The sequence below is a fragment of the Antennarius striatus genome, chromosome 11, assembly GCF_040054535.1.
Source record: "Antennarius striatus isolate MH-2024 chromosome 11, ASM4005453v1, whole genome shotgun sequence".
In the NCBI taxonomy this organism is placed as follows: domain Eukaryota; kingdom Metazoa; phylum Chordata; class Actinopteri; order Lophiiformes; family Antennariidae; genus Antennarius; species Antennarius striatus.
Genome location: NC_090786.1, coordinates 22,287,462 through 22,311,871, shown reverse-complemented (window position 1 = coordinate 22,311,871; position 24,410 = coordinate 22,287,462). Strand labels below are relative to the sequence as shown.

Here is a 24,410-nt window from a genome sequence, read left to right as displayed (position 1 = left end):
GTGAGCCAACTTCCGGGGTCCAGGGGTCACGTGACGGGGGTCGGGCTTCACCCCGGGGGGACCGGAGTGTGTCATCATCACGGGGACACTGGGGGAGGTGTCGGTGACGCCCCGTTAGGAGGAGCGGTGTCTGGCCCCGTCCTCCGGCCGGTGGGCGGCTCGGCTCGGGGGGAGCCGGGACAGGAGGGCGTCCCGTCGAGCAGCTAGCTAGGGCTAACGCGGCTCAGCGCTAATCCCCGTAAGAAGCATCATGGCGGCTCGCTGAGCTGTCAGCGCGCGACGACGAGGTAAGAGCCGCGCGGCGGACACCCTCCGCCGGCCGCTGCGGCCCCCGGGGCTCCGGGGCTCCGCTGCGGCCCCGGGGCTCCGGGGCTCCGGGGCTCCGCTGCGGCCCCGGGGCTCCGGGGCTCCGGGGCCCGGTGGGCCCGACAGAACCGGGCCCCGGAGGAACCCGGCGCCATCGTGAGTGCAGTTGCTGCTCTCCGCCGTCGCGTCACGTTAATTCAACCGGTTGGAACGTTCTTCCTGGAGGCGTTTGGACGGGTCGCTCCGCGGCGGGGGGGCCGCTCTGTTCCCGGCAGCACTTTGTGGGGGTCCGGTACACCTACACACCTACACACCTACACACCTACACTACTACACACCTACACTACTACACAACTACTACCACTGCACAATGGCGACCGAGCCCCGGTGGAACGCGGTGACTACCGGGACCGGGGACCGGGGACCGGTCCGGTGGAGTCCAGTTGTGTTTTAACCCACGGTGTTAGTGTGTGTGTGTGTGTGTGTGTGTGTGTGTGTGTGTGTGTGTGTGTGTGTGTGTGTGTGTGTGTGTGTGTGTGTCTGTACAGTAGTCACAACCCCCCCGTGATGCGTTCAGGTGTACTTTGTGCTCCAGGTACACTGCGCTCTCGTTACTCGCGGTTAATGCGTTGTAGGAACCACACGCGATTAACGAATTCCGCGACAGAGCGACAGACTTTTTATCGTATTATTCAGGGTACTTTAAACGTTTGTGAACCCCCCCACCTCCTGACAGACTGTTTGAAACACCTCTGTCTCACTGAAGCCCCAGACTCAGAACGTAGAACACGTCAGGATGCTGTCAGCCAATAGAATGCGCGTACGGTATCACGTGACTGCAGACCAAAAATCCGCGATGAGGTGAAGTGGTGAGCGCTGATGTGCGAGGGATTACTGCAGTAACCCGGCCCTGTGGCGTTGAGGTGGGGGTGTTGACAGCGTGAGCCACAGGTGTTCTCCATGAGGCACCGGTGCTGTTGCTAGTTGTTCTGCAGTGACATTCAGTGAACTCTCCTCTCTTTCAGAAACCAGTAGAACATGGATTCTGTGGATGCTGGTTCAGTTCCCTCTGAGGCGGGAAACAAATGGCATGGCACCAAAACGAGGAGGCACTGGCGCAGGCGGCTCCAGGCCAGGAGGAGCGCCGTCCAGCCCCCTGCTATGCAAAGTGAAGATAAGCGCGGACCAAAGATAGGAGAGGGGCGTGAGCGGCGCTCAGCCTCGTGGCGTTCTCCAGAAAAGCCCCCTCAGGAAGGCCAGCACACACACGACTGCCCACACACACTCAGGTTCACCTGCTGTCAGTGTTGGGACGAGTCGGAATACGTTCCCAAAGACTTAGAGAGACATTTCCAGGACAAACACGAGGGGAAGGCGCCGGTCTTCTCCTGTCACGCGTGCTCCTTCAGCACGCACCGGTTCTCCTACCTTCAGGTCCATCTGTTGAGCCACAAAGACACTTTTTCTAGCTGCTGCATTTGCAACGACAACGTGGAGCGCACGTGGCCCGAGTTCAGGGCACACCTGACCATCCATCACTGCCACAACGAACGATACTCGTGTGAAACGTGTCACAAATTCTCTACAGCCGATGTTGGAGTTTTTTTAGAGCACATTTATTTTCATAGTTTGGCAGCTGATGATGATGATGATGATGTGACAAAGAACACAAATAATTTGGACACCCAAATTGTGCCTTGTCAGCACTGTGACTATGAGGCACCTTGGAAATTATTGATGACAAAGCACATTAAATCCAGTCATGTTTGCCCGAGTGGTCAACAGAGGAAGAAAAAGATGAATGAGATTAAGGCCATAGAAATGAAACCAGATGATCCAGTCCCAAAAACGAAGACTAGATTAACGAGAAGTGCAGTGAGGGAAATGTGCTGGCTGACCGAGGACTGCCTGTCTCTGCCCGGGAGAGAATTCCTGGATAAATACTGCCATCTGTCAGACCCACAAACAACGCTCAAGGAGACGCAACAGTTGTTGATGAAATCTGTTGCTGCAGAAACGGACGACCAGGAGTGGACCAAGGCTCTTCAAACTGTTCTAGTCAAAGAAATAAATCATCTTCCGAAGTCGGAGAACAGCATCATCTCGAAGCCATCAGATCTGACTGTCCTGACTGTTAAGAACGAGATAACTGTCGCTCAGAACGCCGCAACGTACGCCAAAACACTGATGATGACATCTGATAAGGAAACTTTTTCTCATGAAAGTGCTGCTGATGATACGTGTCGCATCCATGACCAACCTGGATGTCAGTCAGACCTGAATGGTCAGACTGAAGCAAAGCCAGAACAGGATGTCTCATGTCCAGCCCAGAAGGAGTCATCAGAAGACACCCCAACGCAGGATAGCCAAGAAACGAATGAAGCGGAGGAGCCTATGCACGAGGACGGGATTGAACTCTCCAGTGAGTTTAAGTTCACAAATGAGTGCGAAGAGCAGAAATCCATTCACAAAGTCGTACCAAAAACCAAAACTGGAAATAGAAGAAGAAAGTTCAGGTCGAGAAAAGCAGATAGGAGGTCTGCAGGTCTGCCTTTAAAGATCGTGTTGAAAAAGAACCCCGTCAAGGAGAAGCAGTGGGTTTCTCAAAGCCCTTTGTCTCCCTCAGGGGGTGGCGCCACGGGTGCTGTCAGTTGTCACGGACCGCCAAGCCCTCCTGCAACGGTGGAGGAGGTGTCTCTCAGTGTCCAGGATGTGCTGCTAACAGAAGCTCAACAGAAGAAGGGGACTCAAGCCTCCAGCTTTGACCTGCAGGACCCCTCTGAGGCCACCATACCAGAACCGAAACCTGGTGATAGAACGCTTGAACCAGTGAGGTCGAACGGGATGGACAGAAACGTGGACCAGAACTTGTTCTCACCACATGGAGAACCAGAAGAACAGACACCACAGGGCTCAGAAGAAGAAGCTGGTGTTAACGGTTCCGTTTCTGGAACAGGCCCATTCCATTCAGGTGCAGCTGTCGTGGATGAAGCAGAGATCTGCCCGGATAACAAGCAGCTCCAAACGTCCGACGGCGACGTGCACCGCCCTGAGTCTCACAATGAGGTGCCTTCAGCTGGTGGAGGGGCTCCTCCCGGCCAGTCGTCTCCTGAAGACCAGTCTGAAGGTAAGAGATCAGCCAATGATGCAGTGGTCAGAATGAACTCACTGGCTGACGTATATAAACGTCAATTACCGTTTTTGAATGGGGGGGTGGGTGTTAGAGGAGCTTGTCAGTGAAAATCAGTCTTCTAATCATGGAATTTATTATCATGAGGACTGATCAGTTACGGGACAGAGGATGGAGAATCAGAGGTAGACGGAGAAGTTGTGGCAGCTTATGATGGAACAAAGTTTTTGTATGTCAGAGCTCACCAGCGAGACAACAGTGTCACTCTGAGTGAAGCATCCTGGGATCAGAACGTACCGCACTTCCTGATGCCGTCAGCCAATAGAATGCGTGTACGGTATCATGTGACTACTTACCGAAAGTCCGCGATGAGGTAAAGTCGCGAGTGTTGATGTGCGAATGCACTAGGACACGTTGTAAATGTCTGGAGTCAGAGAAAGTCCACCGAAGGAGATGAGTTGCTACCTTTTGCTGGCAGCCAATGAGTTAAACGTTAGCTTGACATACATATAATTGTTCAGTTTTACGTTCAAGAGAAATTGAATTTTTTTTCTGCTGTGTAACGAATATTTTTATCGTTTGTTTTACAGGTCAGAGAAACTCTGAAGAGTCGAGCCTTGCTCTCTCTCCAGATCTGGGTGTTGATGGGAGAGAGGTGCCTCCACGCTCCTGCCCACATCTCCACAGCTCCCCAGCAGCAACAGCCATCCAACAGGAACCCTCAACTCCCTCTGGGCATTCATGGCAACCCCACCCAAAATCCCTGGAGAGGACCCTGAAGTTAGTAGCCATCAGTCCGTACCAGCTGGTGAAGCGTCCGGCCGGAGACCAGCCGGTGGTGGTTCTGAATCATCCAGACGCTGACATCCCCGAGGTGGCCAGGATCATGGAGGTCATTAACAGGTACAAGGGAGAGGTGCGCAGGGTGGTGCTCTCCCGGAGTACCGCCAGAGCTCTCTCAGCCACGAATGGTGCGTTCCCCAAGACGGACCAACCAACAGATACCCCGCTGGTCTCCAGGGGGCACAGCAGGAACCGCGTCCAGGAGAGGTTCATGTTGAAACTGAAGCTTCGCAGGTTGAGCAGGAAAAAGTATGAAGTCGTAGGGACAGTCCCCACAGGCAGAGATGCCGCGCCAGAGTTTCGCTGCTGGTTTTGTGGCAGGGTCTTCACCAGCCAGGAGGCGGGGATTGTCCACCGGCAGCGGCATCTGATGGAGTGGAAGTAGCCAAACTGAAAACTCTTAAATGTCACAGACACTGGATGCAAGAGAACAATAAAGGAAACTGTGACTTCCAGCCTTTTCAGTTTTCAAGTCTTAATCATGATTGGTGGGCTTAGAGGAGAATGGTGTGTTCTTGGATCTTGGTTCAGATTCTCAGGGTAATTCACCTGTTGTCTCTCCCAGTTTGAGGAGCACCATGTGAAAGTCAGCAGGACATGGTGTTCATACTTTGGTCTTTGTATTTCTACTTTGTCAGTATATCTTATTTAAAGTGATTTATGTACGCTGTGGTATGAAACCCTCTAGAGAACACTGTAATACGTATATTTTCTACGCCGTCATAATTTTCTGAAGCTGTGTGTACGGGTAGGCTAACCAGCGGCTAGCTGTCATATTTATGGTTCTGGAATGGGACACAGACCCACAAGTTACTCAGATGAACCAAAACTGTGTATTTAAAGCAACAAAAGACAATAAGCTGTTTTATCCAACACCTCTATTTATAAGTTGTATGTTTAGTCGTTAGTGCTTTTCTTTTTTGGACCATTGATAGAAACAGTGTATTTCTAAGACTTTTGTATACAGTAAACTCCAAATTGTGTTAATGTGTAATATTTTGGAAGTTATAAATGATGCAATGAAGCAGACATCTCTAAAGGAAGAGAGTAAATTCTGTTGAGTTATTTTGTTCTGTATTTTTAATTATAAATGCAAGAGGTCTGGATAATTTGATCATATATGTATGTGTATATTTTTCCTAAGATATTTCCTCTTTTGATCTGAAATACTAATCTTTTAATTGCACTATGAAAAGAGGATTTCTATTTCCGTTACCTCACCTTAGGCCTGAGCGTTCGACAATCTCAATCCGTGTCCTACTGTGACAAAAACATTTCTTGATGCAGTTTGTGGAGGACCACTGAACAGATGCACCTGTTTCTGCAGTAACTCACTGTATGTTTCCTGTTTCACTTTACATCAGAGCTTTATAATCGTTTGTAGACCAGATGTAGGGTACTGGAACAGATGACCTGACAACATTCACCAAGTGCCAAGTTTCATGTGCTGACTGATGTGCTTGAGTATTACAGCATTACCTGAAGACCACAGAATAAATGAACCAGTTTGTCACTTCCTGTTGGTGTTGTGTGATGATGAAAACACTTATTCAAATAACACAGTATTCTCATGGGTGCAGGTCTTGTCACTAATAATTTATTTCTATTCCAACCTGAACAAGCGATGTGCTCTAATACTAGTCTAAAGGAAGAAAAAAAAACGGACTTAGAACTCAAGTTAGTACTGTATTAAAAAGTATTCGCTGAAGACCTGAAAAAGAAGAGGACTTTAATATGGAATATATACACTGGGAATCTAAATGACAAACAGGATTGTTCCAAACGGCCAGCAGATTTATTACTTGTTCAATGTTTTATCTCCATTTGGGTCATATTGTGTTGTTTGGTCTGTCTACTACCAGTCTGGTTACATGAACACACCATCAGTTCATGTCTGTCCACTGTCTGTCTCGCCTGTTTCATTAGAACTGCTGGTACAATTCCAAACAATTTTACTACTACTTTACTTCTACTTTATCTGTGTTAAATATAGAATCATGCAGTTATTCAGTTTTGTAGCTGCTTTGGTCTCACTGGGAAATGAAAACCATCCAGTCACACCACAAAACTAAGATCAGAGAGGCCAAGGTGGAGTCTGGGAAGAAGCTGGAGAGGAAGCTCCAGCAAAACAACACGAGGGAGGGGTGGGACAACATGAGGACAATCACAGGCTACAGATCTGAGGCCTGTACCATAAAGCTGGATTAACCTAGCCGGGCTTCCTCTTACTTATCTGGCTTCACTTAACCAGACATCCGCCCTCCGGATTTTCGGTACCATAAAGCCGGCTATCAACTCACTAATTCAATCCAGGCTTGTCCACTCTAGATCTGTGCGCGCTCACATAAAAAGGGCGGAGTTTGCTGCATGCGACCAATCACAAACATGCAACAAAACGGCCCGAGCCACATATTTCACAACGGAGGAGCAAACAATAATAATTAATAAATACGATCAATACAAATCAATAATCCAGGCAAAAAGCAACACAGTTGCAGCTGCCAAACGGAGCAAGGATCTCTGGGAAAACATGGCCGACTGCGTCAATGAGGAAGTTAGTGCCATTATAATATTACTGCCCCACTATGACTGCACTTGTGTATCTGACTACAGTAACATGTGTGTGTTCATACATGTTTGTGTGAACCACATGTTTGGTTATGACATGTGATCGTAGCCCCGTGACTTTATGAACAGCTCTACGTACTGTGTTCTTCACAGGTTTTCAGCATCGCCAACACAATACAATAAAGTACCTATCAATAAATCAATCAATCCATGATTTACAAATCATTGATCAGTGACATTTTATCTGTGTGTTGCTTGTAACCCGTCCAACGAGGGATTTCAGGACATCATAATAATTACCAACATCACTCAGAAATATATTAACTGTGACAAAGACCCTCAGGTCAATGCACACTGTGTGGGGCTGTCAGCGCGTGGTTGGGGTGCGTTCCATTCCTGATGTGAGGCTCCAGCAGCTGACAGATGTAATGTAACCCCTCCCCCCAAAACCTCTACCTTTCTACAGTCATTGTTCAGCCAATCCCACCGGATTACAGCCATCCCTAAATATTCTCTCTGCCTGAGCGCTCTGCACACAAGCTGTGACCCGAGATCCACCGGGTTCTCAGGGAACGGACGGCCCGTTTTCAGGAGAACTGATTGGTCAGTAGGTGGGGCTGTTATACCTGCTGAGCTCTGATTGGTCAGTAGGTGGGGCTGTTACACCCGCTGAGCTCTGATTGGTCAGTAGGTGGGGCTGTTACACCCGCTGAGCTCTGATTGGTCAGTAGGCGGGGCTGTTATACCTGCTAAGCTCTTATCCTGAACTTATCCTGCTCCGGAGCAGGTTAGGTGTTCAGCATAGGTTACCACGACAACGTAGCCCGATAGAAAGTCAGCCACCTCTATGGTACCGAAAAGCCAGGGTTAAGCCTGAAGTTATCTGGCTAAGCCGTAATCTAGCGTCATGGTACAGGCCTCAGGTGTCAACAAAGGAGTTGAAGACACAGCTGACTGGACCCATGAGATCAATCAGTTCTTTAACAGATCCGACACCGTGATGTCCTCCCCCTGCTGATCCGGACCCGCCTGTAATTACTGCTCCTCTTGGTCCCTCAGGTACTCGTGTGCCTCCTGCTGATGTCAGGGCTCCGCCCACTGCAGTGACCACTAACATCAAAGCAGAGGAGGTGAGAAGAGAATGGAGTCGTCTCCATTGTGTGAAGCTGAAGGCCCAGACGGGGGGGGGGGGGTAACCCCTAACAAACACTGGATCACCAGAGACCTGAAGTTTCAAGTTTCAAGTTTATTTATTTTATTTGTTTATTTTACCTGAAGACCCTTCAGAAGAAGAATGTTTAGATTTAGCTTTAAACAGGCTTCTAGCAGCAGTTTCTTACCAAAGCACAGGTAGTCCTCAACATACAAACATTTGACTTACGAACATTCGATTCGAAACGAACAAACAAGCACTGCCATATTCTGCTATTGTCCTGCAGTCCCTCTTTCTGCCACAACCCCTGCGGGGGCAGCACCACTCCGCTCATCTCCAACACCCGTCTCCTCCTCTTGTCGTTGTTTGTTGTGACTCTGTTAGCATCTCAGACATCCTGGTTCCACCCCAGCTAGTTCTCCAGCTTCCTCTGGTTGTTCTGCTTGGCCTTCTTCCGCTGGAGTTTCTCACTGGAGGACATGTTATTCAGTGATACTGTTGTTTTCACACTCAAAACAGGTCAAAGTGAACAAGAATGCTATTTCCACTAAACATGATATGAAAATGAGTAATTTTTATCTGGATAATTTTATTACATGAAAGAAATACATAGAAAACAGTTTGAAAACTCAGTCAGTGCTGTTTTACACTACAGTCATTTACAATGACGGAGAATTGTTTTAGAACTGTAAACTTCTAGTGGCTATAGACAAATGGGGTCACGCTCAGGGCTTCACAGGGTAACACAGTTTGGTGGAATCCTTGCTGTGACTCTGGCTGTCGATCAGCACCAGAGGACTCCGCTGGTGGTTCTCAATGATGTGGCTGATGCTGCTGAAATGCTGCATGAGAAAAGAGTGACACCAAGAATGAAAGGGTCTTTTCATTCCTTCATCGCATGCTAAACAAAGTACGGAAGCAAAACAGTGAGTTTATTCCACTACGTATTTAAAAATACAAGCATTATATTTTGCACCATAGATTCATTGATTCTGAATTCTCTTGTGGCTGCTTTGTTTCCATTTACAACCACGTAGTTTGAATTGTCCCTTTCAAGCATGGCCCTTTGCTGATGCCATTTTCGGGGTTCCCGAGCCAATAAAATGTCCTCACCTCCTCGCCCTGCTTCTGTCTGCCCAGAGCATACTGCTGAGTTGACGGTATGTAGCGGACTGGGACGTTGTACACTCTGCCGTTGTAGAACACAGCCAATGTGTAGGGCTGCTGGGCGTCCTGACCAGAGCTTTTCCTCACCAGGAACGCCCCGTCCTGAACAGAGAGCACTCATTATTATTACTATTACTATTATTATTATTATTATTATTATTATTATTATTATTATTATTATTATTATTATTATTATTATTATTACTGTTATTATTATTATTATTACTGTTGTTGTTATATTATTATTATATGATACTCATTCAGGTCACTGTGTTCTCACTTTATTGAAGCGAATCAAGACGTCATCTGCAGTCTTGCGGTCACACGTGCCGGCATACCAAGATTTATTATAGAGTTCTGCATCCTGAATAATGTCAGTGGAGAACAGAAGACACTATATGTCTATATGTATGAACCATAAAATTATACATAAAGTTGTTTCCAGACTAAATCACACCTTTTGGTTTATTAACTCATTTTCAGCAGAAACGTCCCCCCCGTCAGCTGCTCCTGGGTCAGTAAAGACACAAGCATGATGGTGAAGTGGTTCTGTTTAATGCTGGTGAAACGTGAGACTGAAGGACCTCCTTCACTAGATCACAAAGCTTCTGGGACGGAGAGAGGAGCTGTACTCACGGAGGGAGGCAGACTGTGGATGATGAATTCTGCAATTACAGACCACTACAGTAATTATGCAGCCCAAACCTGTGATTAGACAATTTCCTCACTTGAGAAGATTTAAAAATGTGTGCACTCAGCACAAAGAAAACGCACAGGAAAACTGCAGATTGCATCTCTTACTTTGGTTGCATGAAGTCCAGTAAAAAACCTGTTGGAGGTTTCTGCTTCACAGGCTTGGTTTGGCCTGTGGAAATTAAAGTATGCAAAGTTTGTTGTTTAGTAAGATGTACAAATTTAATATGTAAATACTTCATGATCTAAAGATCTAGTCTCCTTTGATGGTGTCAAAAGACCACATGAGTGGAAGCCCTTTGGTCCTCAAGGTCTGCTGACTGACCATCACTGATAATAATTACACCGTACGTTTGCCCTTACTGGATTTGGGTTACTGTCTTCAAGTTGCAGTGTGTCTTCTGACAAATAATGTGCACAGCTGTTATCAAGACTTACTTCCAAATTCCTTTGGTTTTAACTTTGGCCTCTGCAAAAAGACGACATCTTTTGATTTTAGCATCATGTGAACAGTCAATGCCAGATAATAACTAATGCAAAGCAACAACGCTTCTACTCTTACCGGTCTTAAAGGGGGCTTCTGTGACATGCTGGCAGGAGAAAATGAGTTATTCCATGATACATCTCAGACGTGTTGCAGTGTGAGCCAAGTGATACTTACTCCCTGGGCAACAGTTTGGGTAAGAGTAGAGGACAACGCTTTTCACGTGTGTCTCTGGTATCTACAGGAAACACAATGCAATGACATAGCAGTTATAATACAGTCAGCAGTTATGTATATTATAATTTCTGACAAATCTATTTTGACCGTTCTCCCTTCCATACTCTGGAGACTGTAGTATACGTACAAAGATTGTCGTTAGCAATCCCTGTTAATACAAATGTACAGTTAAAAACAACTTGAACTCACTATCATCCGGATCACAAACTTCATATTCATCTTCACCAGTGACCTCCTGCGTCTGGAAATTTCAACACAAATACAGTCAGTCAGTGTCATATATTGTAATCTTAAATGGACTCTTGAATATTTGTCATGACCTACATGAATAGATGATGTCCTCCTATTCAATCTGAAGACGATAAAGAAGTATTATTAGCATATGAATGGCACAGAAAAGTAATTCTCCAAGAGAGACACAGACTCAGACGATGAAGATGGAATGATGATGGTGTTTGAGGCTTATCAGTGAAATAATAGAGCTGGCAGCTCCACCTGGGGCTGGGCTTCGGTGGTACGGAATGTGACACGGCGATTGGCCTCAATCTGAAGGCAGGTACAGATTAGACATGAGTGGACGTTTTTAACGATAGTCAAGAATGAACGTAACTGAAAACAGGTAAAACTGACCTGCTGGCTGTGAGACAAAATGAATCCTTCTGCACAGAGAAAGGACACATTATATTTCCAAATATAAATGTACCTTAAAATTACATCATTGCATATAAACTGCTTACCTCTGTGTCAGACACTTCATAATCTTCTGAAAAATAGACAAAGCCAACATTAACCACACAGAACCACAGACACAGTTCTAGAGCTTGACTCCAGTGTCCTGTCCAGCAGAGGCCTTGGTTCTGGTCTCAAGTCAACATCAGACAGTCTACATGCTTTAATTTACTGGCGTGGCTCTAGTGTTGCTCTGTCCAGTACTCAGTCTGTAATATCCGCCCAAACGTCAAGTACATTCATGTTGGAATTGAGTGTTAACATCTTTCTCAACACAAGTTTAAACCTATGAGCTCAAACATCAGCATGTTAGTATTTTCATAGTAAATCATTACATATATTGTAGCTGCCTACTTTGGTAAAATGGAAAAGGATTTTGTACAAAATGTAATGCTTATATACAGTAGGTAGGTATCAATGTAATCGTGAACGTTACCACCATTATTGGCTGCCCAAGAATCAGCACAGCCTTGATATTGTGATAGCATCAGCGTGCCATTTACCTCAAAGAACAGTGTTCCTGATTTAGACACTGCAGAACACCACCATGGGTGAAATTGTTTTTCTGTCATTATCAGGATAATTATGATTCCAAGGTTCTGGGGGCAGGCTGTCACATGACGAGGGTCAGCCTATCAGGGAACTGATGGTTAATGGGGACATAATGAGGAAACTGTCTGCTTTGGTGGAGATGTGTATTCTATAATCGCTGTCTAGGATTTATATTTTGCATTTTGGCTGTTTGGTAACTAATGTATTGAGACAGGAACTTGCTTGCTTGGTTGATTCCTTGGTCACTTGGTTTGGCATGGCATGTTTTTAAAGGCGTTTTGGTAAATATTGAATAGCAAGCTGACAGAGAGTATAATAAAGCCAAATGCTTTTAAGTGCTGCTTTTCTGTTGCTATGGTGATGTTATAGGGGTCGCCAACATTCTGGATGCTATTGTAGCCTGTAAGCTAATCCTTCAAGACGACGCTTCACAGAATGTTTGTCTGTCTGAATTGAATGTGCTGCTATTTTAAGTTCATGAACCCTTCGGGTGTCAGATCTGACATATTTTCAGTTTTCTTTTAAGATTTCTGAATGTGTAATATTGTAGATAATAGTATTTGTATAGTTTTCTGACTGACTTGCAGTTTTGTCATAATCAAGCTTTTTGTAAAGTGTAAACTTTTTGTAAAGTGTAAGTTTATATATGAGTATTTAATGTAAGTTTACATATTTATAAAAATATGTCAAATGAACCAGGTTTTTGTGAAGCACTGGTTTACAGAGCAGCAGTCGTCCCAGCGCTGGTTCCTTTCTACTTGGTAATGTGGTGTGTGTCTTACTGGAGGAGGGATTCTCTGCAGGTTCGATGTAGTTGTCATCAGGACTGTGGTCTGAATCAGTGTAGTCTATCTAGACAAGAAGAGAGAAGACGGTGAAGTCAACACACACACAGCAGCAGTGGAAGTCACACTGTTCATGTAAGCAAAGCCGCGTTACTTCATCACTGGCTGCGTGGGGGGGTTCAGGTGGCAGCTGTTTGGAGGCTATGCCTGGGCGGAGGGGCTTCCTGGGTGGCTGCTGGGGCTGGTTACTGAAGTTGTCTGAAAAAGGAGAAGTCCACATCACATTGTGCAGTGAAGTGTAACTCTGTTGTGGGTTGTATGGGCAGAAGGAACCAAAGCAATGAAGCTCTGAAACTACCGAAGCTGTAGAAACGGAGTGAGAAGAACACGAAGCCAATGAACCATAAAATAAGGCCTGTATATTAGAACTAGTCAGAGTCATGTGACCTCACTGACCAAGATACTCCTGTCGGGGGCAGGAAGCAGACGGAGTGGTGGTGAAGACCCTGTGGGTGGGAGGAGGCTCGTAGCTGTCCTCACGGTCCTCACGTGGATCTTCATACATGTCGTTATCCTGGGACAACACATTCACCACGCTTCAAACACGGAGCAGTTATTACACTTTGACTTATAATTCACATTTTTACAACTTACATACTCAGATTCAGACCACTGATCGTCATCTGAAAAACAATGATAAGAGGAAGTAAGTGTGTTAATGCAGGACTTTATTTATTTTACCACTAATCACCACCGGTCACCACTTGTCACCACTGGTCACCAAAAGTCACCACTGGTCACCAATGGTCAGCACTGGTCACCAATAGTCACCACTAGTCACCACTGGTCACCACTAATCACCACTGGTCACCAATAGTCACCACTGGTCACCACTAGTCACCACTAATCACCAATGGTCACCAATAGTCACCACTAGTCAGCACTGATCACCACTGGTCAAAACTAATCACCAGTAGTCACCACTGGTCACCACTGGTCACCACTAATCACCAGTGGTCACCACTGGTCACCACTAATCACCACTGGTCACCAATAGTCACCACTGGTCACCACTGGTCACCACTAATCACCACTAATCACCACTGGTCACCAATAGTCACCACTGGTCACCACTGGTCACCACTAATCACCACTGGTCACCACTGGTCACCACTGGTCACCACTGGTCACCACTGGTCACCAATAGTCACCACTAATCACCACTGGTCACCACTGGTCACCACTAGTCACCACTAATCACCACTGGTCACCAATAGTCACCACTAGCCACCACTGCTCACCACTGGTCACTACTGGTCACCACTAATCACCACTAATCACCACTGGTCACCACTGGTCACCACTAATCACCACTGGTCACCAATAGTCACCACTGGTCACCACTGGTCACCACTAATCACCACTAATCACCACTGGTCACCAATAGTCCCCACTGGTCACCAATAGTCACCACTAATCACCACTGGTCACCACTAGTCACCACTGGTCACCACTGGTCACCACTGGTCACCAATAGTCACCACTAATCACCACTGGTCACCACTAGTCACCACTAGTCACCACTGGTCACCACTGGTTAGTACTGGTCAGTACTGGTCACCACTGGTCAGTACTGGTCACCACTGGTCACCACTAGTCACCACTGGTCACCACTGGTCACTACTGGGACGTCACTACACGAAACAAGGCTTTTGATTTCTGCACGTCTTAAACAGGTTGAATGAGAGGAAATGTTGAGTAATGTCTGTGGCAAAATTTCAAATGGTTAAGTGTTACTAAAAGAGGAAGTGATGAGTGTTGAAAATGAACTGAGGTGTCATCTTAGATCAGTTACAGATTTATGTAAAGACATATGTGGGCCTGTTGAATTGGGATAATAAGTAAGTACATTGATTCAATAGCACAGTTCATTTTACTTCAAGAAAGTAGTGCATCCCTGGGATGCACTTCAAAAACAAAATGTGCATCCCAACATGACGTTTATACATCCCAAAAGTAATAACAGAATATACATTAGAAGCATAGTCAAGGATTGAGTTACGAAAATAGTACAATATAAAAATCAAGCAAACTTTTAATTTTAATGCTTTTATTAATAACATAATTGTTTGAGTAAAAAAAATGAGTAGAATTACATATTATTTTATCAAAATGTTAAAGTGTGGTAGTCATTAAAAACAGTTTTAGAAATAAAAAAAGATGTAATACAGTTTTTCCAATTTTGTTTTTCACTCAATAGTTTCCTTTGTCTTTAATTCATATTTTCTCCTGTGGACACTGAACCAAGCTGACAGAACCTTCACACATTTTTTTGTAAGCTGTGTCCTCATTATTTTGTCTCAGATGCTGACATTTAGCCGTGTCTCATCCATGGGAACCATCACGTCCATTACGGTACAAATGTTCAGATTTCTGCTGGTTTTCTCTTGGCTTCTTCTGCCTTCTTATCCGTACTGTCCACAGTAATATCTGTCTCTGTTTCGTCATTAACTTGTGATTGTTTTTTTAGAAAGCACTCATCGTCACAACGTGTCATCGTCTCACTGCAGCGTGTAAAAGGAACAGACGTCGTGTCGCCGTTTGGTCGATTTTAATCAGACTGAATCACGCAGGTGAGTCTCGTGACGAGAAACTTGCGCGAGATCAAAACATAATGGTTCGAAATTTAAGCGGATGAGTTGTGAATACACACACACACACACACACACACACACACACACACACACACACACACACACACACACACACACACACACACACACACACACACACACACACACACACACACACAAGTCATCACTGAACCCAGAGTTCACAGAGAACCTACTGGGACTCCTACTGGAACCAGCAACCAGGACCTGGTTCTTACCTCCATAATCTCTCGCTGGGACCTGAGGCACTGGTTTGGTTTTCATTCTGCCAGAGACAGACAGAGAATGATTGACAGGCTTTAAAACAGGGGGTCAAACTCATCTTCACTGAGGGCCACATCAACATAATGTCTGTCCTTAAAATGAGCTGAACTACTGCATTGTGGGAAATGTAGTTTTTTGTCAAAGCACACTTTTGACCTATTTATTTTTAGACACTCTGACCTCTTATGCTCTCGCTGGCCACATTAAATGATGTGGAGGGCCACATTTGGCCCCCGGGCCTTGAGTTTAACACATGTGCGTTAAAAGAAGACAGAGATCCTCTGACGCCCAAAACCCCCCGGCGGTCAGCTGACAGTGGGAGGTGTCAGCTCACCTCCAGAGCACTTCCGAGGCGCCCTTGAGCAAGGCGCCGTCCCCCTTACAAGCTTCTCATTTGGGCGCACCATAAAGGAGCTGCCCGCCACTCTCCCTCCCCCTGCATGCCTACAGGCCCCCTGTGTGTGTGTGTTTGCGTGTTCAGGGCCTGTACTCACTAATATATACTGAATGCATGTGTACTCACTAGAGTGTGTCACTAATCCCTGCGGGTATTAATCCAGTATATTAAAGAAAAGAAATGAGTGGATTCTCTCCTCCACGTCTGTCTATGAGTCACTCTTGACGCTTGTGGAGATGCTTGCCTCGGTCACATGACTACCTTCTTAAAGGCGCCGCTCCAGCCGCTAACACAGAACACATTACAGCTAAAACCAGAAACAACGTTGGTGCGACGTGACGAGGACGCTGCTAATAAAGTTGATACAAACTGGATTCACGTATAGTAATAGATTTAGAAAAAAAAACGTGTTTATGCTGGTCGTATCTTATTTTGTTGTGTTTATCCACCACACCGTGAAGGACGGTCCGTGACCATTTTGTCTGTTAAACCGGTCGGTGGAGAACAAAACTTTTAGCGACCAGTGCTTTAAATCAATGAATCAGGATTTTCTGGACCCTGTAATATTACTGACTATAATACTTGACTTTAATATTATTGCTAGTACTACTAATACTACTAATACAACAGGTTGACTAACACATACAAACCAAGCAGCAACTGAACCTCAATGTCACTGATTAACATAATATATATATTACATGACAGGGTGCCCAGAGAGGAACTGTGGTATTGTGTGAGGAAGTCTGGAGTGTTGGCAATAAGAGAATTGATGCTTCATACATGTTTTTAGTTCATTTAGTCTGAATAAAAGTCAGAAACATTCTGAAGAAACATTTGTTTGTGGTTTAAGAAAGGAAAGTGAGAGAAGAAACACGTCTGTTGAATATATTTTTGGCATGACTTGATGTGAAAGAGGAACCGATGCTTAAATTCCATCACTTGGTTTATTCTTCCACTTCTATCATGAATATTACACATTTCATGAAGTCAGTGTGTAGATCTTTAAAAGTGTGTGTCTTCAAACTGACCTTCTAATTTTATTCAGGAAGCTGTTGTCATTTTTCTTGATGTCCTGAACAATCTTTTGAAGCTGCCTGGAAAACACAGATTGAATTTGTCAATCAAAAAAACCCTGAGAAACAGTGTCAGGCCAGTGGGTACAGTTATTTATCACCTTCCAGAATTACTCTGGAAACACTCTGGAGCGTGAGATTTTTATAAATCTGTCATTCCTTTTTCCTGCGATCACCCCTTCCACAATAAGTCAGTCATAATAATAATAATAGTAATAATAATAGTAATAATAATAATAATAATAGTAATAATAATAATACATGTAATAGTAATAATAATAATAATAATAAATAAAATAAATAATAATCAAACGATAAATAAATATTAATATGAATAATAATAATAAAATGATAAGTCATAATAATAATAAACTTTATCAGTCATTATTATTATTGTTAATTTCCCTGACAGAACCTCCTTAAAGGATAAATAAACTTCTACTACTATTTGAACTGCTTCCTGCAGGTCGGATATGAATCCAAGAAGGTTCTGGGTCCCGCTCTGTTTGGAGTTTGTATGTTCTCCCCGTGTCTGTGTGGACGGATGGATGGATGGATGGATGAATGGATGGATGGATGGATGGATGGATGAATGATGGATGCACCATGGAGCCACACAGAGACGCAGACAAACATGTTAACTATAAAAACCTCCAATGACATGACTTCCTTTAAACCTTCTGAGGTAACATAACATCTGTTCAGTCACAAACTGATTAAAACTACTAACTATAGAAATGCTTGAGGTAAGAAGATACAGATTTCAAACCAGTGAATTTATCTTTGGTGACTGTCAGTGACGTTCAAAATGATCCAAGCTTTAAAAAAGTGTCTTATTTTTTGAAACCAGTGTGAAAACACACATCCCAGTCATCCCAGTCCTTCAGCTCAAATCTGGCTGATTGAGTCAGAAGATCTTCAACCAGAGAAGAAGAAGATTCCTCCTCATCCTGCCTGTCAGAGCCAGCAGATGGATTAAACCTGAGATTTCAGCGAATTGTAAAGTGTATTCTGTTTTTATTTACATTTTGCTCAGTATCTAATTAAAAAAAAGGGTTTTATAATAGTCACAATGCATTTACAATGACGATCACTTATTGATTACAGATTGGTTCAAGTACTTAAAACACATTCTGTTATTATTCGCTTCAACTTCTTTACCGATCAGGTGGACAGTTGTGGAAATGACAGTGGTTTTCTCTCAGAAGGATGAACAAGAGAGGAAGCGATATATATTATTAAAACTTACCGAATTTTGGCTGAAGCAGGAATGGAAAGTTTACTGAACATGTTGAGTCCAGAGGTTCAGGAGAGCATCTCTGATGAATGAAACCACGAGGCAGACGGCTTTGCTCTGTCCAGTCTTTGTCTGACAGGAGGAATCATTCAGGCTGCTCTGGTAGAAACATCACTTCTCTTTTCTGCTGCCGCCTCTCTCTCTCTCTCTCTCTCACACACACACACACACACACACACACACACACACACACACACACACACACACACACACACACACACACACACACACACACACACACACACACACACACACACACACACACACACACACACACACACACACACAGACTCGGACACTAAGCGTCCTGCATGACTTTTCTGCTTCAGGTTACATGTTCCTCATAGTACATCACTAATTAAAGGATTTGAACTCACATCACCAAATTGGGTGGGGTGTTCCCAAGACGTGTTCGTGTTTTTGACAGGTCTGTGTGTGAGGTCACTCGTGTGTCACGGAAATAACAATGTTGTAATCATGTGCTGTCAGTGGAGCAAAAACAGCAGTTCCTGTTTGACGGGCCTGATGCTCCAGACTACAGACACGTCAGCAGGATATTTATTTCTTAAATGTAGTATTTTATACACATAGCAGTCACTGACCCCAAACCCAGTGACTCTCATTAGTAGAGCACCCCCTCTGGGGGGTTTGCTTTTTATTGTCGTACCAGAATAAAGTGTAACTACACATCCATTACAGTAGGTGGCAGTGGCACATTCACGTCTACATGTATCGTGTCATTAACTGTAATTAGTAGAGCCCAGGGAGCTCTACACACACACACACACACACACACACACACACACACACACACACACACACACACACACAGACAGACACACACACACACACACACACACACACACACACACACACACACACACACACACACACACACACACACACACACACACACACACACACACACACACACTCATGCCATGAAGCAGGGGTTTGTTCTTTCTGGGGGGGGCTTAAAGGCGTGATATTACAATAAAACACGTTTTCTCTGCGCTCAAATTGTAAAACCAGTTAAAGGGACAGTAAAGTCAAAATGAACCAGGTGTGTATCTGAAGTACATGATTAAAAAAAGTTTTGGTGGCATTTTGATTCTTTTTGATCAATGGGGACTTGGAAAAACAGAATTTATCTTGAGTGACGGAGCGCGCCGCGACAGCAGAAGAGACGCAATCGTAGACATCAGGGTGAATCCATATCAACGTTATGTAACTATACAGGAAGAGACAACGTGACGAGCCAACATTATCACATCTATTTATCAGGACATCATCTAAAATCCTGTTTCTGACCCACTAAGAGTTTCAGTGGATTGTTTGAGCTGCTGGTGGTCCTGCAGCTTCTGTAGTTCTTACTGTAGTTCAGGTCATGTCAGCTGTTTCCTCACCGCTCTTTGTCTTCCTGCTGGACCTGAAGGTCATCGGTCTGAGTGAACGCACACGTTGTTAGAGTCACTGACTAGTTATAATGTCCTGTTTGGGTTCACTGTGTGGATGGAAAAGTTAATCACACTACCGATGCTAACGCACTAGCCCGTCAACTGGAATTTCCATATTGTATTAGCATTGAGCTAGCCGCCATTCGTCACTGTTGGACTGTGTGGAGTTAATAACAACTCTAGTTTATATTAATATGTCTTGTATTTACTAAAGTATCAGGATCAGGGCCTGACATGATGTTTGTGTGTTTTATTTAGTGTCACAGATCTTCTCAGTAAAATCACCTGTCAATCACTTTTGATATTGTTTACTTTTCACGAGGGCCATAATCCGGTGATAATCTGGTCATTAAAACATTTATACAATCCCTCCAGTAGCTCCAGACATGGATGAATCATCCACTAAACCTGGGGAATCCAGAATCAATACAATGCGTTGTCTGTAAAGGATCTTACCTTCAATCTCTTTGGAAATCATCCGGGGTGAAGCTCATGACAGATTCTTGATCTCTGGTCATTCTGACCCTGTTTATCCTGCTCTCCATTGCCCTCCAGTCTTCCCAGAAGGTATTCTGAATAAAGATAGGTTCCTATCTTTGTGTCTAACTCCTGTGGTGTTGGAACCTCCATTCACCTCACAGGTAACCATGACTTTATCGGATTTATCGCTTCATTGATCGTATTGTGTTCTAATGGGTGCCCTGACTGATGAAGCGACGAATGTCGCCAATGACCTATGACCCCACGTGACCTCTTGATATGGAAGCTGCTGCATCAGATTTTAAGGTTTCCTGACCACAGGGATGATGTTAGACATCAGGAAAAAAAATTTCTTCATTTTTTCATAATGATAAACAAAATACTGTATATATCACTTTAAAATGAGTTTACTGTCCCTTTAAATAAAAACTTACAGAAGGACAAGTGTCCTCCTCTGTCCACCTTTAGCTCGTCTTCAATTTGAGGACAAGAACCAGATGTCAGAAACCAAATAAGTTGTCACTACAGAGGTGTTTGGATCACCAGTGTCTGAGGAGGTGAACCCCGAAACCCACCAGAGATGATCTCCGAATGCTCATAAGTTGAGGACTACCTCTACGTTCAAAATGAATGATTTTTTTTTTACAAAAACAAAGGGGAAAACTTTTGTGTATTTGAAGGCCAGTGTGAGTGAGACCATAGATCAAAGCTAGTGCTTTGATCAATAACAGTAGGTCAGAGCACTAGCTTTGATCTTTGACCTATGCAGGTAGATCAGGGTAAGATTTTAAATGTAGGGGTGTCATGGGATGTTGCAGTCTGAGACATTGTTTCTAGTTTCTAATGCAGGAATCTTTTTTATTGAACTGTACAAATGAAACTGAATGAATGTTTCAGTATGAAGTTTCATCTTGACTCATTAGTTCTTTATTTGTGAGGCGTCCTGCTTTTGAACATCCTCAACTGGTCGGTCTCCCCTTGACTTGATATCAGGGGACCATCAGGCTCCTGATACGTTAACAATCATCATTCTGCCCCGAGGATCTGGCTCAAGTTTAAATCATTAATATCATCATTATTTGACTTTTTCAAGAAAAATGATCAAAGGTTTTCTTCAAGATCTCGATTGGGGACTTCAGAGATCAATCCTAATCCTAACTGAATCAGTTTCAGTTCCAGTCTAAGCTCAGATCAGTCTGGATCAGTAACATGTGTTAACTTCTCTGTGATCTTATTGATTTAAACATTCTGGATCACCAGATCCAGAAGAGGACCTGGATCCAGGTCAGACTTTAATGCGTTCTGCATCTGATGAAGTTGTCCTTGTTTCATTCTGGTCTAAATTTGTCCATGAAGTTGGAAAAGTAAATGTCGCGACTGTCCCACAGAGATGATCCTTTAAAGATCCACATGATCCGATCACCACCAATATCTACTGGATTGATCCTGAGGGCTAAACAAGCTCTAGAAAAAAAAAGTTCTAATCACGCAATGCTCCTGAGCCAACAGCAGGAGGCAGCATCGCACCAACAACCTCCATCGTGTGTCTGAACAGGAGGAGGAAGGATGACTCGAGCAGAGGAACAGCGTCTGACCGGAGACGGGTCGTTGGTCACACACTCTGTTGGTCACACACTGTTGGTCACACTCTGTTGGTCACACACACTCTGTTGGTCACACACTCTGTTGGTCACACACTGTTGGTCACACTCTGTTGGTCACACACACTCTGTTGGTCACACACACTCTGTTGGTCACACTCTGTTGGTCACACACACTCTGTTGGTCACACACTCTGTTGGTCACACACTGTTGGTCACACTCTGTTGGTCACACACACTCTGTTGGTCACACACACTCTGTTGGTCACACACACTCTGTTGGTCACACACTGTTGGTCACACACTGTTGGTCACACACACTCTGTTGGTCACACACTGTTGGTCACACACACACTCTGTTGGTCACACACACTCTGTTGGTCACACACACTCTGTTGGTCACACACACTCTGTTGGTCACACACACTCTGTTGGTCACACACTCTGTTGGTCACACTCTGTTGGTCACACTCTGTTGGTCACACACACTCTGTTGGTCACACACACTCTGTTGGTCACACACACTCTGTTGGTCACACTCTGTTGGTCACACACACTCTGTTGGTCACACACTCTGTTGGTCACACTCTGTTGGTCACACTCTGTTGGTCACACACACTCTGTTGGTCACACACACTCTGTTGGTCACACACACTCTGTTGGTCAGACACACTCTGTTGGTCACACACACTCTGTTGGTCACACACACTCTGTTGGTCACACACTGTTGGTCACACACTGTTGGTCACACACACTCTGTTGGTCACACACTGTTGGTCACACACTGTTGGTCACACACACACTTTGTTGGTCACACACCTCTGTTGGTCACACACACTTTGTTGGTCACACACACTCTGTTGGTCACACACACACTTTGTTGGTCACACACACTCTGTTGGTCACACACTGTTGGTCACACACTGTTGGTCACACACACTCTGTTGGTCACACACTGTTGGTCACACACACTCTGTTGGTCACACACACTCTGTTGGTCACACACACTCTGTTGGTCACACACTGTTGGTCACACACTGTTGGTCACACACTGTTGGTCACACACACACTTTGTTGGTCACACACCTCTGTTGGTCACACACACTCTGTTGGTCACACACTGTTGGTCACACACTGTTGGTCACACACTGTTGGTCACACACACACTTTGTTGGTCACACACCTCTGTTGGTCACACACACTTTGTTGGTCACACACACTCTGTTGGTCACACACACACTTTGTTGGTCACACACACTCTGTTGGTCACACACTGTTGGTCACACACTGTTGGTCACACACACACTTTGTTGGTCACACACCTCTGTTGGTCACACACACTTTGTTGGTCACACACACTCTGTTGGTCACACACTGTTGGTCACACACTGTTGGTCACACACACTCTGTTGGTCACACACACTCTGTTGGTCACACACACTCTGTTGGTCACACACACTCTGTTGGTCAGACACACTCTGTTGGTCACACACACTCTGTTGGTCACACACACTCTGTTGGTCACACACACACTGTTGGTCACACACACTCTGTTGGTCACACACACTCTGTTGGTCACACACACTCTGTTGGTCACACACACTCTGTTGGTCAGACACACTCTGTTGGTCACACACACTCTGTTGGTCACACACACTCTGTTGGTCACACACACACTGTTGGTCACACACACTCTGTTGGTCACACACACTCTGTTGGTCACACACACTCTGTTGGTCACACACACACTGTTGGTCACACACACTCTGTTGGTCACACACTGTTGGTCACACTCTGTTGGTCACACACTGTTGGTCACACACTGTTGGTCACACACACTCTGTTGGTCACACACTGTTGGTCACACACACACTCTGTTGGTCACACACTGTTGGTCACACACACACTCTGTTGGTCACACACTGTTGGTCACACACACACTCTGTTGGTCACACACTGTTGGTCACACACACACTCTGTTGGTCACACACTGTTGGTCACACACACACACTCTGTTGGTCACACACTGTTGGTCACACACACACTCTGTTGGTCACACACACTGAGTGGACATGGTGTGATAGATGCTTCAAGATGAACTAAAGCTAACGTGATCCAGGTGCTTCACACACTTCACACACCTGACCTCTAGGTGGAGAACTCGCTCCTCCACATTCACACCATCACACAATGTTATAAATGGTTTATAACAGTTAATATGACTGCATTCCACATTCTACATGTTTGTTACATTCGATGCCTGCCTAACAACCGTGATCGTAAATAAGAGGAAATGATCACCATAAAATATGCAACAAATCCCACTAAGTTATGCATGTTTTCATTCATAATTCATGTCCTCGGGTCCTGAGCTGCTCTGATTTCTATTTTCTGCTTGTCAGGATGTAATGAAGACCCACGGCAGCAAATGTTTGTTCAGCTCTATTAGATGTCAGATGAAAACACCTAGAAATGTTATTAATAACAGGTTAGTGTGTGAGGTTTGGGTGAAATACAGC

General features: G+C 44.7%; 2 protein-coding genes across 5 annotated transcripts; one reads left to right on the top strand and one right to left on the bottom strand.

Annotated features, from left to right (window-relative positions):
• The first annotated feature begins 94 nt into the window (after positions 1-94).
• On the top strand, positions 95-5,787 carry LOC137603575 (zinc finger protein 518B). The gene is made up of 3 exons (XM_068327164.1): positions 95-287; positions 1,332-3,433; positions 4,027-5,787. The coding sequence occupies exons 2-3, from the start codon at positions 1,345-1,347 to the stop codon at positions 4,662-4,664; spliced, it is 2,727 nt and encodes a 908-aa protein (XP_068183265.1). The 5' UTR covers positions 95-287; positions 1,332-1,344; the 3' UTR covers positions 4,665-5,787.
• Positions 5,788-8,569: 2,782 nt separating this feature from the next.
• blnk (B cell linker) lies at positions 8,570-18,483 on the bottom strand. Of its 4 annotated transcripts, XM_068327241.1 has the most exons (21): positions 18,306-18,476; positions 17,012-17,077; positions 15,538-15,584; positions 13,302-13,330; positions 13,104-13,221; positions 12,802-12,905; positions 12,645-12,714; positions 11,319-11,344; positions 11,212-11,240; positions 11,077-11,127; positions 10,906-10,933; positions 10,771-10,822; positions 10,522-10,582; positions 10,423-10,450; positions 10,299-10,329; positions 9,969-10,032; positions 9,804-9,832; positions 9,625-9,677; positions 9,448-9,531; positions 9,114-9,269; positions 8,570-8,842 (listed from the first exon to the last, which is right to left on the bottom strand). In XM_068327241.1, exons 1-21 carry the CDS (start codon positions 18,344-18,346, stop codon positions 8,726-8,728), a joined length of 1,284 nt encoding a protein of 427 aa, XP_068183342.1. In that variant the 5' UTR covers positions 18,347-18,476; the 3' UTR covers positions 8,570-8,725. The 4 variants fall into 4 exon arrangements, with proteins under 4 accessions (XP_068183342.1, XP_068183341.1, XP_068183340.1 ...); XM_068327240.1 differs by having other exon boundaries at positions 10,299-10,450; positions 11,319-11,341; positions 18,306-18,483; XM_068327239.1 differs by having other exon boundaries at positions 10,299-10,450; positions 18,306-18,481.
• Between the last annotated feature and the right edge of the window lie 5,927 nt (positions 18,484-24,410).

Bases quoted from the DNA above. Each gene is read 5' to 3' on its own strand.
- LOC137603575 (XM_068327164.1), top strand. From the start codon at position 1,345: ATGGATTCTGTGGATGCTGGTTCAGTTCCCTCTGAGGCGGGAAACAAA. The intron at 3,434-4,026 runs GTAAGAGATCAG...TTTGTTTTACAG, and splicing joins TCCTGAAGACCAGTCTGAAG to GTCAGAGAAACTCTGAAGAG.
- blnk (XM_068327239.1), bottom strand. From the start codon at position 18,346: ATGTTCAGTAAACTTTCCATTCCTGCTTCAGCCAAAATTCG. The intron at 11,241-11,318 runs GTAAGCAGTTTA...TTCTCTGTGCAG, and splicing joins ATGAAGTGTCTGACACAGAG to AAGGATTCATTTTGTCTCAC. The intron at 10,823-10,905 runs GTAGGTCATGAC...TGAAATTTCCAG, and splicing joins GGAGGACATCATCTATTCAT to ACGCAGGAGGTCACTGGTGA.